Source organism: Sapajus apella, unplaced genomic scaffold, assembly GCF_009761245.1.
Source record: "Sapajus apella isolate SASKATOON/1434 unplaced genomic scaffold, GSC_monkey_1.0 scaffold72, whole genome shotgun sequence".
NCBI classification, from domain to species: Eukaryota; Metazoa; Chordata; class Mammalia; order Primates; family Cebidae; genus Sapajus; species Sapajus apella.
Genome location: NW_022437012.1, coordinates 2,052,974 through 2,071,521, shown reverse-complemented (window position 1 = coordinate 2,071,521; position 18,548 = coordinate 2,052,974). Strand labels below are relative to the sequence as shown.

The window sequence follows — 18,548 nt, the reverse complement described above, 5'->3', positions numbered from 1 at the left end:
ATTTTACAGTCAAGAAAATTGAGGCTTAGCAGCAGTGAGCAACTTGGATTCTGAGGCTGACTGGCACCCAGCCAAACAGCATTTCCCCAGGTCGCTTGCAGTTAGATGTTCCCACGTGACTGAGTTCTAGCTGAAGGAATGTGGGCAGAGTGGGATCCGTCCCAGGCCCGCACCTTCTGAACCTCTGCCATGTGGTCCCCCTGGTCCTTCTGCTCCATCAGTCAGCCTGGAAACTGCTGAAGCCACAGCTGTGAGGTGTGGGGTGCTGGAGTCACTGTGTGGAGGAGAGCCACCTGCTAATCAGGAACACCTCTTTCCTGTTTTGGACTTTTTTTTTTTTTTTTTTTTGAGACAGTCTCACTGCGGCACAGGCTGAAGTGCAGTGGCACGATCTCAGCTTACTGCAACCTCGACCTCCCAGGTTCGAGTGATTCTCATGCCTCAGCCTCCTGAGTAACTGGGACTACAGGTGTGCACCACCATGCCCAGCTAATTTTTGTATTTTTAGTAGAGATGGGGGTTTCACCATGTTGGTCAGGCTTGTCTCAAACTCCCAACCTCAAGAGATCCGCCCACCTCGGCCTCCCAAAGTGCTGGGATTACAGGCGTGAGCCACCATGCCCGGCCTGTTTTGGACTTTCTGTGGACACATTTGCCTGAAGGCTTTGAGACGTGGGGCGTTGTCTGTTACTGCAGGTAGCATTACCACGCCAGGGAGTGGAGGAGTGGGGTTCAAGCCTGTCTGCCTCAACCCCTCCAGTTCCCATAGTGTAGGGTGTCAAGTGAGGCTTCGAGGGAGCAGCAAGTTTTCCAAATATATGTGCGAGTGTGCACGCGTGTGCATGTGGATGGCAGAATTATGGTGAGAAGAATCTGCACTCCCCTCCCACAGCCTCTGACCCGTGGTCATCTCGCCTTGCCTGTCTTTGGAAGGCTGGTGCGTTTTAGTATTAAATCACCTGTTCTTTGGTTTGTTCTTGTTCAGGCTTCATCAGGCGGCTTTTCCTGTCCTGCCCGGACCAGGAAAGAGGGACAGCTGCACAGCTTTTCCTAGTCCCTCTGATTATTACTCTTTACTGGATCAAGAGAAAAGGTCTGTGATCTGTGGCGGGTTTATGGTGACTAAATGAGCCCATGTATACTTATAAAAATGCCCTGTGCATGGTCGACTTTTCATCAATGTGTGGCAATTAGGAAAATTCTTAAAATTACAGCTGTCCTCTGGTAAGAGAACCTTCCGCCCCAGGAGGCTGAGGGCTCCCAGGGAGCCAGTTCATCAGCAGGGCCTGACAGAGGAAGGAAGCATTCTGGAAGGCCAAGCCATTAGGGAGCTGCCAGGAGGGGATCCAGGCATGGGGGCTGGAGCAAGGCCCCTGGTTGGTAAGGGAGCAGAAACACGGAAAGGAGGAAGAGAGCTCCTAACTGAAGGGCATGGGGCAGACAAGCAGGCCAGGCTCCCTTACCCGCTTCCCCAGTGCACTGCCTCCCTCCCCCTTGCTTGAGAATTGAGCCCACTCCACATTCCCAAGCAAGGCTTCAGATCCCCTGCAATCATCTCCCCGAATCATTGTGCCCATACTTGTCCTCAGAAAAGGTTCCTTGGCCTCCTACGTCTAAGCTGAGGCCCCACCCAGAGGGCCCCCCGTCAGCCTCCCCGCCAGGCCCCATGGGCTGAGTGGTTACCATTTCTGTTGGTGAGCATCCGGAGGAATCTCGGGCACCCCACCTCCACAGTCCGGCCCAGCACAGAAGAGGGCCAGCAGCTCATGTTGTCCCACATCCCCTCACAACCTGGAGAGAAAAGCAGCATCAGACAGGGATGGGGATGGACCGAGGGCTGCCCTACCATCCTGTCCCCATCACCGACACCCTCACCTGCCTGGAATTCCCACTAGACTACTTCCCAAGTTCCCATTAGGTGCTGACTCCTTGGGATCAGAAACCAATGCCACCTTTTCCTCTTCGGGCCCTTGACCTCTGCCATCTACATGGTAGTGCTCAGTGCTGAAGACGGAAGGAAGTAAGAAAGTGGGGGAGGAAGGGAAGAAGGACAGAAGGAAGGCACCCTCTCATATCAGCTTTGCAAGTGAAGGTCTGGATTTCTCTGCAGCAAATGGCACATCTGTTGGCCTCAGTTTGCATTAAACAACTAAGCAGCAGTGGGCCTCTCTCCTAGCTGCGTGGTCCGACTACCTGGGGAGCTTTAAAGATAGACACAACTGGCTTGGCACACAGGGTTCTGCATGAATTGGTTTGGGTGGGCCCAGCCATGATGTCCTTCGAAAGCCTTCCAGGTAATTCTAATGCTTGACTGCAGGGTTGATAATTCTCGTCCCATGATTCTCAAATTCAGCTTGCATTAGAATCATCCAGAGGATTGGTAAAACACAGATGGCTCAGTAGGTCTGGGGTGGGGCCTGAGTATCTGCATTTCTATCAAGTTCCCAAGTGATGTTATTTGTCCTGGGACCACACTCTGAGAGCCACTGCCCTGGCCTAGGGACACAGCTCCACTGTATTTGTGGCAAGAATACTGTCAAGGATGTTGCTTTCTATGTCACTTGAGTTCCCTTGATGAAGCGCCTCTCAGAAGGAGAACCTGGTCTCAATGCAGTGAGAAGCTGAACTTACTGTGAACAACTAGTATACACAGACACTACATTTGAAGCTGGTTTCCTCTTTGATTTGGCTGCAAGGAAGCTGACAGCCAGATTTGGCTGCAAGAAAAGTCTTCTGAAAACTGAAAGACTTTAAGATGAATTTAAAAAATTACGAGGTGTTTTCAGTGCAAAACACAGCATTGTCTAAGCATAGCCTTCTGGATTATCTGATTCAATGGAGTGTCAGGCTTTTTATTGTCTTTGAGCTGAATTGCAACTCTGTAAGTTCTAGATGATTGGCAGCAATGCGAATGATTCCCATCCATGGGCACAATAATTATTGTCCAGTTGAAATATGATTAATTTCACTTCCCTCCCTGCGTATTCAGCCAGTTTTGCATCTATTTGTAAATTCATATTACTGTTCTGCCTCATAGGTGTGGTATTGTATCAGTCCATTTCCATGCTGCTAATAAAGACATACCTGAGACTGGGTAATTTATAAAGAAAAGAGGTTTGGGGCCGGGCGCGGTGGCTCACGCCTGTAATCCCAGCACTTTGGGAGGCCGAGGCGGGTGAATCACGAGGTCAAGAGATCGAGACCATCCTGGTCAACATGGTGAAACCCCGTCTCTACTAAAAATACAAAAAATTAGCTGGGCATGGTGGCACGTGCCTGTAATCCCAGCTACTCAGGAGGCTGAGGCAGGAGAATTGCCTGAACCCAGGAGGCGGAGGTTGCGGTGAGCCGAGATCGCACCATTGCACTCCAGCCTGGGTAACATGAGTGAAACTCAGTCTCAAAAAAAAAAAAAAAGAAAAGAGGTTTAATGGACTCACAGTTCCACACGGCTGGGGAGGCCTCACAATCATGTCGGAAGACGACAGAAGAGCAAAGGGACATCTTACGTGCCGGTGGGCAGGAGAGAGGACTTGTGAAGGAAAACTCCCCTTTATCTCCTTCAGATCTCGTGACATTTATTCACTATCACGAGAACGGCATGGGAAAAACCTGCCCGCAAGATTCGATTACCTTCCACCAGGTCCCTCCCACAACACATGGGGATTATGGGAGCTACAATTCAAGATGAGATTTGAGTGGGGAAATAGCCAAACCATATCAGGCACTTCGGATTCTATGAACCAGTGGTAATATCTTACTGACTCCCTCACAAATTAAACAAGGTGTTCGGCAGGTATTCGTTTCATATTCGTATGTGAGTTGTGACTGTACTGTCTTTTAAGACGTCATTTCACATAACCACCCGCGAATTCTTTCAAAGTTGATCCTAGGGCAGAAACCCAGGGAAATTGCTTCCTGCGACAGACTTCTGAGACGCGTGCCCTCTAAGAGGTCACTGCTGGAGGAAGGCTTGGAAGGGGCGAGAAATGAACTGAGGGCAGCTGCAGTCAGCGTTCCTCCAGTTTGGGGAACATGGCACAGGGCAGAGCACAACACCCCCAAAGAGAAAGAGCCAGAATTCAAGTCGGCAGACCCGGGCTCCAGGCCCACCTCACCTTGTCAGCTGCCCTGCTAACTTCCTCACTTCCTCATCTCTTCTGGGAGGACTAGCACCTCCCTCCTGAGGTTGTCTAGAGAAAGAGTTTGACACCCATCTCAAAAACCTGCCCAGAGTAGGCAGCAGACTGGCAGCCCCTTTCCCGCTGGCCTCCCCAGGCCTGTTCCTTTTTCATTTGGACTCAGGAGGTTGGACCAGGCTGGGTTCCCTGAATGGCAATTCTTAGCTCCAGGGACTGAGCGATGGAGGCAGTGTGCAGGGGTCGCGGGAGTACCCAGATGGCAAATGCTCAGCTTTTTAAACGAGCACAAATCTATTTTCGGGCATTAATCTGACCAGACCCAAAGCATCCATAGTGTTCTTGACCCCTTCACCCCTCTAAGTGAAATCTCCCTGGCGATCTGTCCCATTGCAGTAATGCGACCCTCCCGCCTACATCGGAATAAGCTGGGTGCATCTCAGGGACATGCAGATCCCTAGGACCCAGCCGAGATTCTAATTCCGTCCTGGTGAGGCCAGACCCAGGAATCTGCTTTTGAAGAATTCCCCAAAGATGCTGCTGAAATGGTTCCAGGGCTTGCTTGAGAATTTCCACTCTGCTTCTCAGCTAAGGGTCCTCATTTCTACGCTCAGCCCTACCCCTGGCTCCTAGGTGCAATTCAAAGAGAGTGAGACAGGCAGTCACAGACCCACCAGCGGGGGTCACTGCCAGCTGTCTTCACCTCGGTGCCTGGGTGTAGATGCCTCCCCCACGACCAGGCAGAGAGCCCAGGAGAGCCGGCCCCTGTGCCTCCGACGGGCCAGGCATAGCACAGGTGCTCAGCAAACACGGCAGATGAATAAATGAGGGGACATCAGCTGGAACCACTTCCCCCCCCCCAGTCCCCACCACGCATCCCTGGGAAACGGGCTTTTGCCACCCACTTGGCTTCTACACTCCGAACCCAGGGCCTGGTGCTGATGGGGAGGAGCCCTGTGCATGCCACACGTAACCCCATGTAATCCCACGGCAGTGCCCTAGCTTCCGAGGTGCTTGGCTCTACCCTCACTTTTAAATGCAGCAATTAAGCAGAGCCAGAAGTGGCTTCCCGGGCCACATAGCCAGGAAACAGAGGGTCTGAAAGCTGTCTCCACCCTGTCCTCCACCCACCTGACCTGTCTCCAGCTGCCTAGTGCCCTCCTTGTTCAAGTGAGGCTCTGGGAGCTGGAGAGAGGCAGGGGGGTGGGAGAGGGAAGGGTGGGCCGGGCCAGGGGGGCCTGGGTCAGGGAGGATGCTGGACTGGAGTGAGGAAGCCCCGGCAAATGTGGCCTGTTTCTCCCTGAAGACAGGTCCAGCCCCTAACGGGACAGGGAAAGTGTGAGGGCCCAGAGAGGAGCCCAGGCCTGAAATCAGGATGACTTTGGGGGCTTTGGAGGCGGGGCAGGCCCAGGAACCACAAGGGCAGGCTGCGGCCATGAGCAAGGGTGGCAGGGAATTGGAGAGGGACACAGATGGCCGTGTTTGGGCAGGGCTTTTACAGGACAGTGGAAGCATCTATGAGGCCAAAGGACAGGGATCTGTGTCCCAGGAGCATGTGGGAGATGAGGAACCCCCATAAGCTTCACTTGCAAGAGGAGGAGAGGGAGCTTCTTTCTGCTTCGCACTCCCCAGGGAGGGCTCCCCACTATCCTGAGGCTGTCTGCCCACATTCCAGCTATGGATGCACTCACTGGACCTGAGCAGGGTCTCCTGGGCCTCCCCAGATGCCTGTGGGGTGGGGACTTGGTCCTGAGGACCCTCTACAGACAGCCCACTGTGTGTCTCCATGCTGACCTAGCCTGGCATCTGGAGTCTCAGGAGGCCGAGGCTGACCTGGAGCCCCTTTCCCTATGTGGCCATCTCGGGGTGGCAGCCAGACGCCTCATTTCAAGTTGCAGCTCCCCTGACAACTCAGGGCAGCCTCTCTTGTCTTGGAAGCAGTGGGGCATTTCCAGAGCATGGAAAAAGGCAGGAGCCTCTTGCCTCACTTGGAGAGAAACAGATTCAGGGCTGGCTGGACTGACCAGGTCAGCCAGGGCACCAGGCACAGATTCTGGGCCATGAGGCTGGACAACGCTGCCTGGCTGGCCAGACAGATGTGGATGGTGCCAGCACGTCTGAGAGGCTTCCTAACTTGGCTCATGTCAGGCAGGGCCCCAGGGACACCTGGGGACAGGCCATGCCTGGCCTGTGCTGCACACACATCAGACATCCTGGAGCTTAGGCTCAGAGCAGCCCAAGGGTAAGTAGAGTCACTGCCCCACGGCAGAGATGAGGAAGCTGAGGCTCCAAGAGTGGGGAGTGACAAGTGTGGATGACAGAGCTGGTGATGATGGGGCTGGGATGCCACCCAGCCTTCCCATGCCCCAGCCTGGGACAGGCTACTTCCTCCAGGATGGCCTAGGTGGCGGCAGACCTGGCTGCTAGCCCCACACAGCGTTCCTCATTTCCTGAGCACCAGTGACACTCCCTTGTTCTCTCCCAGCCCTGGCTCCACCATCTGGGCACAGAAGGCACAGAACAGACCCAGGGTTTCCCAGCTTGCGATGAGCTCACCACTCACTGGGGCCTGTGCTTTTTGGTTGGTACATGGTTGAACATTTTTTAATAGTTACACCTTTTTTTAAAGAAAATGGAATATGTATTAGAAACATTATAAAACTAGCATATCACATCTGTGATTTTATAGCTGCTATTGTTTAGGATGAGGCGAAGTTTATTGATTAGGATGAGACTAAGTACGTTGATTTAAAGGAAAAAATATGAAGGGGATCACAGTACAGGAGGCACATGGCTAGAGCCGGGCTGGAGGGAATGTGGCTTGGGGGAGTGGGGCAGTTTCTGTGGCCTCCTTGGTGCTTGTGGAGGCTGTCCTGCACTGCCCCCAGGCTGTGAATGCAGCATCTCAGACCCCACTCCTGGACTCCCCAGGCCCCCAAGCCAAGCAGGAGGGGGAGGTAGGGAAGAGCACTCCTGGCTTAGCATCAGATACCTGTCCTGGCCCTGGCCTTGGCCTTCCCAGGGAACCCTGGCAGGGAAGGGACACAGCCCAGCGCCGGGGTCATCCTGGGCAATTTTGAATCCAGAACAGCACAACTCACTGCCTGTGTTGGGGGTGAGGGGCAGTCATTGAGACAGGTGATCGGGGAGCTTTGTCAATAGGGCCACACTTACTGAGCCACGAGGGAGGGGTCACTGCCCCCGGAGAGCCAGGGCTAGAAGGAATATACATTAGCTGTGCGGGCAGGCAGATCCAAAGCATGTGAGGAGCAGGCCTCCCCACCCCTCTGTCATCTCTGATGGCACTTCCACCACCAGCTGCCTGGCTGGAGGGGGTGAGATAGAAGGCTGGGACGTTTAAGAGGAGAAACAAGAGAAGACAGTGCCAGCCCACAAATGCCACATGCCTTCTTGAGTGCCTGTGGCCCAGGAGGACAGCATGGGACACCAGGTGGAGGCAGGTGGCATGGTGGATATAGAATGGGTTTTGGACCCAAGCCTACCTTGGGTATGGCACTTACCTCTGTGAGCCTCAGTCTCCCAATCTATAAAATGGGCACAGTAATGTTCCCCAGGATTTTTGTGAGAATTAAATGATATGTGGGTACAGTGGAATACTTTCTGATCTATCAACTTCTTTTTTTTTTCTTCTCCTCTTTTTTGGTTTTTTTTTTTTTTTTTTTTTTTCTTTTCTCTTTTCTTTCTTCTCAGATTGAAGCCACAGAGAAACGCAAGAAAACTTCCTGGCTTGGGCTTCCAAAGGTCTCTGGAGGATGAAGAGGTATTCTGGGATTATTGAAGCTCTTGGGAGAAAACAGAAAAGGAGCAAGAATTCCCATAAACTGGGAAGAGATGGAGGGGAAGTCATGAGCTGGGACATGGAAGGTTCAAGCAAATATCCTGCTGCCCAGCCAGCCCCAAGGGGGTGAGATGGCCCAGAGGAGAAATGGGTGTGGGGGCAGGTCTAGTCGGGCAGGCCACAGACAGCCTTACCGAGCCCATGCCTGCCAGCAAAGCATAGAAGGGCCAGTGGCCCAGGATAGGCAGGGCTCTGCCAGTCACCACCTGTGACTGACACCATTGTCAGCTGCAGGCGAGACGGGATCCCCCTGAACACGGAGGTGCTGCGTGAATCTCTAGCCCCCTGGGAAAACTGCAGGGGAAGATCCAGAAATGTCTGCCACCCCAGGAAAATGCAATCAGAATTAAAGTCAGAAATGGAGAAGGTCCTATTTTCACCCAATGGGGATTATAGATAAAGATTTGTGGTCTCTGTATTTGTGGAGCCCCTGGCCCTGGGCCAGGTCTGAAGCAGAAACAGCAATGTCAGCTTCCTCTGTCCTGCCCACAGGGATAGAGAGGTGGCCCGCAGGTCTGGGGTGCGGCAAGGGGGTGGTTGAGAGAGGGTAAAGGGCCATCTGAAAGGGCAGGACAGTGCCTGGGAGTTTGCCCTGTGTTCACCCGGAGTGCGGCTCCATCCTCCAGTCCACTATTTATAAATAGACTCAGATGGCCTGATAAAAACCTGGGACTATTTCTGCGGCAATGTGTCAGGCTTCAGTGGCATGGGGCCAGGAACAGCCCGATCCCCAGGGCCATGCTGAACGGGGCCACTCACACCCCTGCATGTCCCTGGTGCTCACATCATCGGCTGATGGAGTCACCAGGGAAGGCTCATCTCCTCCTTGTCTTGCCCTCATGTATCCTAGCTTCTGCTTCTGCTAGTGTTTGCTGTTTCCTCTGCCCTGGACTGCTGCATCCATCTCTCAGGCACCTCCACCCCCTGCCCGCCCCCACTCATCCCGTTCTCCTCCGGGTCAGCCTCGGCCTCCTGAAACCAGATTCCAGGCTAGGTCAACATGGAGACACACAGTGGGCTGTCCGTAGAGGGTCCTCGAAACCCAGTCCCCACCCCACAGGCATCTGGTGAGGCCCAGGGTTACCAAGAGCCCCGCTGAGTTCCTGAGACCCTGCTCAGGCCCAGAAGCACGTCCACAGCTGGAATGGGGACAGGTAGTCTCCGGATAGTGGGGAGCCCTCCCTGGGGAGTGCGCAGCAGAGAGAAGCTCCCACTCCTCCCCCACAGGCTTAGGCTGAGCTCCTGCACAGCGGTCTGTCTCCCGACTGCGTTATGTGTCCCTTTGCCTCGCTTGGCTCAGCCATGGCCCCATCCCCAGGCCATCCAAGGGAGAGCCTGGTGAAGTTTCCTTGCTTTGCTAACAACTTGACCTACAGTCTTAGGTCAAGAAGGTGTGGCTCTCCTTTGTGATGGCTGGACACACAGGAGCTGTGGTCAGGATGAGGCTAGAGGAGCTGAAATCCCACGGCAACAAAGGTCCTTAAAATCACACCACAGAAGAAACAGCTAAAGAGTCTTGGAACCAAGAATTGTAAGCTGTTTGATGGAATGAACTATCTTGGGAGTGATGAGTTCCCCATCACTGAAAGTATTCAAGCAGAGAGGGTCCCGGAATTAGGAGACTGAGAAGAGCAGCAGAGGCTGAAAGAAGTCTGCATAGATGAGATGAACCCTTCCAGCCCTAAGGCAGAGCGGCCACTTCTCTGGAGCAGACTGGCCCATCTATGTCCATGAGGCCAGCCCCAGGCCGGCTTCTGAGCACTGGAAGCTAAGTCCTTCCCTCCCAGGGACAGCACAAAGTGCGTGTCGCCCCCAGGGAACCTCATCCACCCAGTAACTGTTCCTCACCTGACCTAAAGCTATTCATTTCACATCACCTTTCACGCCAATTAGGGATTCATTGTCAGCAGCAATCTCTGTCTTTGTTTTCTCTAATGGAAAACCTTCTCTGTTTTGGGGCGGGGTGGGGGGCGGTTAAGGTTATCAGTCATTCACAGCTCAGTTGTGCTGTGTTTGATCAGACTGGATGGCAAAGCTGAGTCCTTGGAGCCTGTGTCTTCATCTGTGAAATGGGGGTAATAATAGTGCTTATGGCACAGTTGTTTTAAGAACGACAATACAGAAACATAAGCTAATGAAATTTGGATGAGCCAAGATCAGTGTTGCCAAGGGAAGAATGGACAGAGTTGAGCCGTGGGCGGCTGTAGAGGATGGTCCAGGGTGTGGCTGCCAGAGGGCATTGGGGGCCAGGCGACTCCAGAAAGGAGCTAGGAATGTTAGAGAGAACTACACTACCGGCCAGCACGCGTGAAACGCTGACTCATACTACACCGTGGATGAACCTCGAGAACATCACACTCGGCAAAAGCAGACACACACAAAAGGCCACGTAGCAGATGCCTCCGTTGATGTGAAATGTCCAGCACCGGCAAATCCACAGAGACAGAAAGTAGATTAGCCATAGCCAGGGGCTGGAGAGAGGGAAGGAGGGGAGTGATTGCTTAATGGGTACAGGGATTTTATTTTGGGGTGATGAAGATATTTTGGAATGAGATAGAGCTGGTGGCTGCATGGAGCATTATGAATGTGCCAACTGCCATTGAATTATTCCCTTTTAAATGGTAAATTTAAAGCTATGTGAATTTCACCTCAATAAAAATGATGCAAAATAAAAAGCCTGTTTTCCTGGACCCATGCTCTGGGGAGTGGGCAACCAGTAGGCAGAGACAAGAAGGAAAAGGGGATGGCACGACCCCACTTGAAGGCAAGGGCACTGAGGCTCAGAGAGGACCTGTGTCTTGTGCAAGGTCACAGAGCACCTGTGTGACAGCGCAGGACACATACCCAGGTCTGTCCGACCTTTGCTATCACCACACTGTCTTTCTGGAACATTCTTCCTCTGGGGAGAGCCACAGCCCTTCCACCAGCCAGCTCTGAGGGGGCATCAGCTTCTGTAAACATAGTAATAAATAGCCCTGTGGGGCAGACCATGCAGCTCTTAGGGTGACCCTGAAATGTTCCCACAGAATGCCAGTAAGTCCTTGGCCACCTAACCCGGAATAGCTGAAGAGTTAATTTTTTATCTGTGATAAGTGTGGCAGGCTTGGTGACAGCTCCTTGAGTGGCGTTTCCTGTGACTCGTCTGGCGTTCAAACATTAACCTCCACCCCCGGGAGCTTAACCATTAACCTGCACCCTCAACGGAGAGCCCCAGCAGCCCCCTCCCACACACAGCTGCCAGGATCGAGCCTTGAACCCCGACAGGGGGGCTCTGGGAACCAGCTCTAGGCCTTGGCTGTTTCTCCTCTTAGTCTTTTAGGGGATTTTTCCTCAGACACCACAACCGCTGCACGCTCCCAGATGGAGCCCTGGGCACTGGTTTCCGACCCACTCTGCAGGGCAGGCCTGAAGACTTTTCCAGCACACAGAGTCCTTGGACATCTTCGGGGGTTTTAAAACTATCTTTTCAAAGCAACAGATCCCTTTCCTAAATGCACACTGCAGAAGGTCAATATGCAAAACAGATCCCAGCGTCTGAGCTGTTTGTGATGGGGGGCGGCTGAGCCACCCTTTCACCCACCTGCACGCTGGCCCTCCTTGGTCCTGCCGCCAGGGCCTGGCCAGACACCTTAGCTCTTGCAAAGCCAGATGAGTCCTTTTCTCAAGGAGAGTAAGGTCCGGAAGGAGGGGTACAGTCAGGGACTGCCCAGGTCCCCCCAGTGAGTGTGAGGTAGAGGTCAGGCAGGACTCCCCAGTGAGCTTTCTCAGCCCTGGATGCATAATCAGGACCTGGTGGAAAGGGCTGGTGCACTGCATGGGGGGCCTTAGGGAAGAAGGATGACCGAGTCTGCTCGGATCGCTCAACCCAGAATTGAGACATGGATGTGGGTGCAACTTCTGGAGTCATGTGAACGTGCACTCAGCACTGGTAAGGTGACTGGGCAAGCGGTTCACAGAAGAGGCATCACTCACAGGCAGGGCTGAGGGCCTAAGTGGACCCCAGCCAGACAAGGCAGAGGTCAGCCTGGCTGCACCAAAGGGCTGGGACAGAGAGGCCATGAGAGGAGCTCCTGGCTATGAGGAGACGCCCTGCCTTCTTCAGGCAGTAATTCACTTATTCCCCACAATGGTGTCATAAAGTTGATCGGATTATTTTCTCCACTTTAAAATGGGCACGTTGAGGAGTGGGGAAAATCCTCTAGCCCAAGAGCCCCAGAAAGGAAGAGTGGCACCCAGTCTGGCTGACTCTGCCCCTGCCTGACGCTCAGCTCCGCTCCTCTCGCCAGATCCAGCCCAGCCCAAGCGGCCTCACAGCAGACCCTCTCCTGCGATGGTGGGGAGTATCCTCCTGAGATCCCAACAGGAATGTGGACGCCCAGAGGGGGGCAGGGGCCCCAGCCAGCACGGTCATTAGTCAGGACCTGAGTGGGGCAGGCACAGCTGGCTCACCACTCCATAGGGGATGGCCAGTGAAGACAGGGACTCGCTTCTGTCCCCCAAGGTCGGACCCTAGAGAGTGTCCCTCCACTGGTGACTAGGACCACGTTGCTCACCTCAGCTAATTTGTGACAAGTTGGGCACCTGGGGGCATCTGTGTCCCCTGTGGGGAGCCCACCCGCCTCCAAGGCTTCACCTCATCTCCCACTCTCTCCTTGGGACTGGCTGTCTTTTATTTTCTCCTTCCTCCCTGCTCTCAGCCATGTATCTGCCCTCATTCACTCAGGAAGTCAGTCAACAAACACATACTGAATACTCAGTCTGGCAAGCCCTGTGTCAAGCACTGGGGAAGAAGGAAGGCGACATTGTTGCTGCCTCTGTCAGGGGCGGGGACAGTCCAGGAAACACACCTTCACAGTGCAGTGCAGAGGTACGAGGAGAGAGAGAAGCAGTCTCCTGCAGGAGTCGGGGTGACTCACTTGACCAGGGGAGCCAGGGGCATTCAGGGCATCATTCCTAGAGGAGTCTGAAAAGGCAGGTGGTTTCAGAGGGAAGAAGATGGAGAATGGTGTTGTAGCCGAGGGGTCTGCGTGTGCAAAGGCTGGAGGCAGGAGAGAATGGACAGGCAGGAAACTGCAAGCAATTTGGTTGAGGGTTGAGCTGGCTGGCAGTGTTAGGGGTGGAGATGTGGACAGGGGCCAAGTCAGGAGCTGGGCCTCATCCTGGAATCACTAGAAAACCCTGGGACATTTTAAACACATCTTACATTAAAACAACCATCCCTGGCCCGGCATGGTGGCTCAAGCCTGTAATCCCAGCATTTTGGGCGGCTGAGGCAGGCGGATCATGAGGTCCAGAGTTCAAGACCAGACTGGCCAACATGGTAAAACCCCGTCTCTACTGAAAAATACAAAAATTAGCTGGGCGTGGTGGCTCGTGCCTGTAATCCCAGCTGCTTGGGAGGCTGAGGTAGGAGATTTGCTTGAACCGGGACCAGGAGGCGGAGGTTGCAGTGAGCCGAGATGGCGCCACTGCACTCCAGCCTGGGCTACAGAGCAAGACTCCATCTCAAAAAAAAAAAAAAAAAACAAACAACCATCCCTTACTTGTCCGTGTAAACGGAAGTTCACCTTCAGCCCTCACAGAGGCCCAGCGTTCTAGGCCTATCTCAGAGGGCTGCTGTCACTGGGGTTTCAGGCATCCTCCTGGGGACAGGAGGTGGGGGCAACTGCGATTTGGCTGCACCTCAGGCTGGCCTCGTTGGAGCCTCGCTTCCTGCTATCCCAGGCAGTTTCTGGGGCAGCAAGAGACCAGGAGGCTCTCACTGGGGTCCCCATGAGTGCCTAAGACCATGGTCTGACTCCTCAAGTGTAGTCAGAGCCAGAGAGAAAGTGCAGTCAGGTGGAGGGAAAGCGAAGGCTCAGACTGCTCTGTCCCCGCCCCTCGCGCAGTGGCTGCGTGCATGGGCTAAAGCACCTTTGCAGCATCCAGGCTGCCGCCTCTGCTGCTCACACACCTCACGTTCCTCTGCCTCCAGCTGCTCCTGACAAATGAGGGCTGGGAGTGCTCCAGGCTGGCTCCTGGGTCCTCTTCCCCTCCTGCTCCTGCACTCTCCCGGTGCAACCTCAGCCTCCCATGTTGCCTGTGTGGAGGTTTATCCCCAGCCCTCAGCCCTCCTCACAAATCTGCATTTGTGATTTTTTTTTTTTTTTTTTTTTTTTTTTTTTTTTTTTGAGGGGGTTTCGCTCTTGTTACCCAGGCTGGAGTGCAATGGCGCGATCTCGGCTCACCGCAACCTCCGCCTCCTGGGTTCAGGCAATTCTCCTGCCTCAGCCTCCTGAGTAGCTGGGACTACAGGCACGCGCCACCATGCCCAGCTAATGTTTTGTATTTTTAGTAGAGACGGGATTTCACCGTGTTGACCAGGATGGTCTCAATCTCTTGACCTCGTGATTCACCCGCCTCGGCCTCCCAAAGTGCTGGGATTACAGGCGTGAGCCACCGCGCACGGCCCCATTTGTGATTTTTATCTCCTCTCCTCCAGAATACTCGTCTTCCTTTACTCCTTCCTCCCATTGCTCAAGTCAAACACGTGCTCAAGTCTCACCTCGTTCTGAATCCAGTTCTTCAGCACAGGTGGTCAGTGTTCCCGCCCACACAGCTCTTCTGTGGGTCTACGCCTGTCCAGCCCTTACAGCAGAGCCTGCTTGTAACTCCTTAGACTTAACCTTTTCTGGTACACCAATCTCACTGTCACCCACTGGCCCAGTATCCCTTTGTCTGGGGGCTTTCTCTAGCAACTGGAGTCGATTTTGCCCCTAAGCACAGCAAGCTGGAAGTGAAAGGGAATGAAAGCTGCCTGCCCCGAGGCAGCCCCACCTCTGACTGTTGGGGCACTGGTGGATGCATCCTCCAGCTCCTGGGTGACTCAGAGGCGTGGTTCCCCAAGTGCCCCCAGCGATGATGTAACATTTACCGCCTTTCTTCCCTGCCCTGGCTCGGTTCCCAGTCCTACTGATCTGGCCTGGAATCACTTGCTTCTGGAGGATCCAATGACATCCTATCCAGTCCCAGTGACCATATCTCTTGCCTAGACCACCAGCCTCCCAGCGGGTCTCTCTGAACTACTTCTGTCTTTCTCTGGTCCACCTCCCACACTGTGGCAGGGGTGATCTTTTCATAATGCAGACGGTCACCCCCCTGCCCTCCTAAGCCTCTCCAGGGCATTTGGCCGCTCTTAGGATAGGATGAAAATCCCCCACGGGCTGATGAGCCCCTGTGTGCTGGTCCTGCAAGCAGGCTCCCTCATGCCTATGCCCAGTAACTGCCAATCAGGCTCAGGCCTCGGCTCAAGCATCATTTCCTGAAGAAAGCCCTCATGGAGGCCCAGGCCAGGTCAGGCCTTCTGATTAGACACTCAGGCGGACCCACACGCTGTTCTTATCTCATCATCATTTTACATGACTTTCTTTTCTTTTTCTTTTTGAGATGGAGTTTCGCTCCTGTTGCCCAGGCTGGAGTGCAATGGCGCGATCTCATCTCATTGCAACCTCCGCCTCCTGGGTTCAAGCAATTCTCCTGCCTCAGCCTCCCAAGTACCTGGGATGACAGGCACTCACCACCACACCTGGATAATTTTGTGTTTTTAGTAGAGACTTGGTTTCACCATGTTGGTCAGGCTGGTCTCAAACTCCTGACATCAAATAATCCACCCACCTCGGCCTCCCAGAGCACTGGGATGACAGGTGTGAGCCACCGTGCCCGGCCACAATGCATGTGCTTTCGTAACTGGCTTGTTTCACTTAGCATTAAGTTTCAAGGTTTGTCCATGCTGTAGAATGTGCCATCACTTCATTCTTTTTTTTTTTTTTTTTTTTTTTCCATTAAGACAGAGTTTTACCATGCTCATCAGGCTGGTCTTGAACTCCTGACCTCAGGTGATCCGCCCGCCTTGGCCTCCAAAGTGCTTGGATTACAGGTGTGAGCCACCACGCCCGGCCCCACTTCATTCTTTTTAAAGACTGAATAATATCCTATTGTGTGGATAAACCACATTTTGTTTATCCATTCATCAGCTGAAGGGCATTTAGGCTGTTTCCACCTCTTCATCCTTGTGAAGGGGGCTGTTATGACCATCTGTGTACAGAGGTTCATAATGCTATATGCCTCCTTGCCCTTAAATGACAGAGAGCAAAGACAAGACATTTAGGAAGGGAATAAACATAAAGTTAATATTTAAATATAAAATTAATAAACTGTTGATTAATGATATTTAACTAACTTAGCAATATTTACAAGGCATCAGTGTTTAACACACTTTATCTCATTTATCATTATAATCCTAAAGAAGACATTCTCACCTCCATTCTTTTTGGTTTTGTTTTGTTTTTGTTCTTGTTGAGATGGAGTTTCACTCTTGTTGCCCAGGCTGGAGTGCAATGGCGAGATCTCGACTCACCGCAACCTCTGCCTCCCGGTTTCAAGTGATTCTCCTGCCTCAGCCTCCCAAGTAGCCGGAATTACAGGCATGCACCACCATGCCTGGCTAATTTTGCATTTTTAGTAGAGGCGGGGTTTCACTGTATTGGTCAAGCTGATCTCGGACTCCTGACCTCAAGTTATCCGCTCACCTTGGCCTCCCAAAGTGCTGGGATTACAGGCGTGTGTCACCGTGCCTGGCCACCTCCATTCTATATATCAGAAAATGTAGACTCAGAGTGCTAAATAATTTGCCCATGGTCACACAGCCAGTGAGTGTCACCCAGCAGGCAGCCTACACTATTGTGACCCCACGCTGCCTTACCTCACTCTTGGAGCTGGCAGGGAGGTGGGAGAATGAATAAGAGGAAAATTGCCTTGCAAAGAAATTCCCACCAAGTTCTTACCTTGGCCAAGTCAGCATGCAGAACTGATGGTAAGAAAATACTGGCCATGTTCACTTGCCCAGGGAAAGGAAGGCTTTGGGGTGGATTTTGGCTTTGAAGATTTGGCTTTGGGGTGCCTGTGATCTACTCACCAGGACCACTCCAGCCCTGCCCCACCAGCTGATTGTCTGAGTGAATAAAGCTGGAGCAGCCTCCCACATCCCATCCTGGCCCAGGACAAGCTCCCCCTGCCCAGTGGGACTGGACACACTCCACCCCCAGGAGTGGACATGGGCTGTGGGAAGCCTCATACCTGGCACTGGTTGCCCCGTGGCCAGCTCTCCTGTCTGCTCTCTGGAAAGCTCCTGCAGACACTGGTCTTGCTCCTCCTGCAGCACCTGCAGCACATCACACAGGCGGGGAAGGGCTCCGATCTGCAAGTCCAAAGCAGGGATGCTCATCATTGTCACTAGCTCAGTCCCGCCACACAAAGAATTTTCATGGGGGGAGAATGGGGCAAGACAATGGAGTTTCAATGGGGATCCGAGTAAAGCAAAGCCCTTGCCTATAAGGGGCTCTGGTCTGCAGGAAAGGTAGAGGCAGCCGCTCCTGGGTGAGAATTCAGAACACAGCTGGGACAGCTGGGACACGCAAATGACCTGTGGCTTGTCCGCTGCAAATTTTGCTCTTAAGTTTATCAAGGCTCGTGAGCCCAACAAGCTGTTTGCTTCCTCGGCACCTGATTCTCTGTCTGTGGGACTTACTTTACACTACTCCAAATATGTGGGTATTTTCTTTTTTGAAAGCTTGGTGTTTTTTGTTTTGTTTTGTTTCGTTTCGTTTTTCTAGAGACAGGGTCCTTCTCTGTCATTCAGTCTGGAGTGCAATTGTGTGATCATAGCTCTCTGCAGCCTTGATCTCCTGTGTTCAAGCAATCCTCCTACCTCAGTGCCCCCAGTAGCCAGGACTACAGGCATGTGCCACCATGCCTGGACATATATTTACACACACACATATACACATAATAAAGAAGGGGGACTCAACATAGTGAGACAAAATAGTGAGACCCCCTTCTCTATATATTCGTGTGTGTGTGTGTGTGTGTGTGTGTGTGTGTGTGTGTGTGTGTAAGTACCTTGGCCAAGTCAGCCTGCAGAAGCTGATGGTAAGAAAACACTGGCCAGGTTCACCATATAAATACACACACACACACACACACACACATACATAATAGAGAAGGGGTCTCACTATGTTGCCCAGGCTGCTATCAAACTCCTGGGATTATAGGGATGAGCCACTGTGTCCAGCCTGAAAACTTAGTTTTGATTCAGACAAATTCTTTAAAACCCACACTTAACCATAGAAGAGATCGTACATCCAACCTAGAACGGTGGCTACCAGGAGGTTTGGACAGGAGGGAGGAGGGGGGACTGGCACTCAGCTCTGACTTCCTAGCTCTTTCCAGAGTAGACTTCCTAACATGGCTTCAGCATTTGGTGCCTGAGACTTGATAAGGATAATGAATGCAGTATGAATGAACAACCAAAGAGATGAGTGCATTGCACTCCTACTTTCCTTACAAAGTACGAATGTGGCATTTTAATATGAGTCTTTTTACATACATGAACTTAATCAGTTCTCAAAATAATGCAATAAAGAAAGAAAGGGAAGGAAACTGAGGCCCATGATGTTAGGGGCTATGACCAGGGTCATCCACCCAGCCTTCCAAGAGGTTGAGGACCAGATCTT

General features: G+C 52.8%; 1 protein-coding gene across 1 annotated transcript in view; it reads right to left on the bottom strand.

Annotated features, from left to right (window-relative positions):
- SCTR (secretin receptor) overlaps positions 1 to 18,548 on the bottom strand; it is an 82,414-nt gene that overhangs the window by 39,523 nt on the left and 24,343 nt on the right. Inside the window, exons 2-3 of the mRNA XM_032250639.1 lie at positions 17,113 to 17,233; positions 1,684 to 1,791 (exon numbers count right to left, since the gene is read on the bottom strand). Of these exons, the coding sequence (XP_032106530.1) occupies positions 1,684 to 1,791; positions 17,113 to 17,233 (229 nt within the window). The remainder of the gene's footprint in view (positions 1 to 1,683; positions 1,792 to 17,112; positions 17,234 to 18,548) is intronic.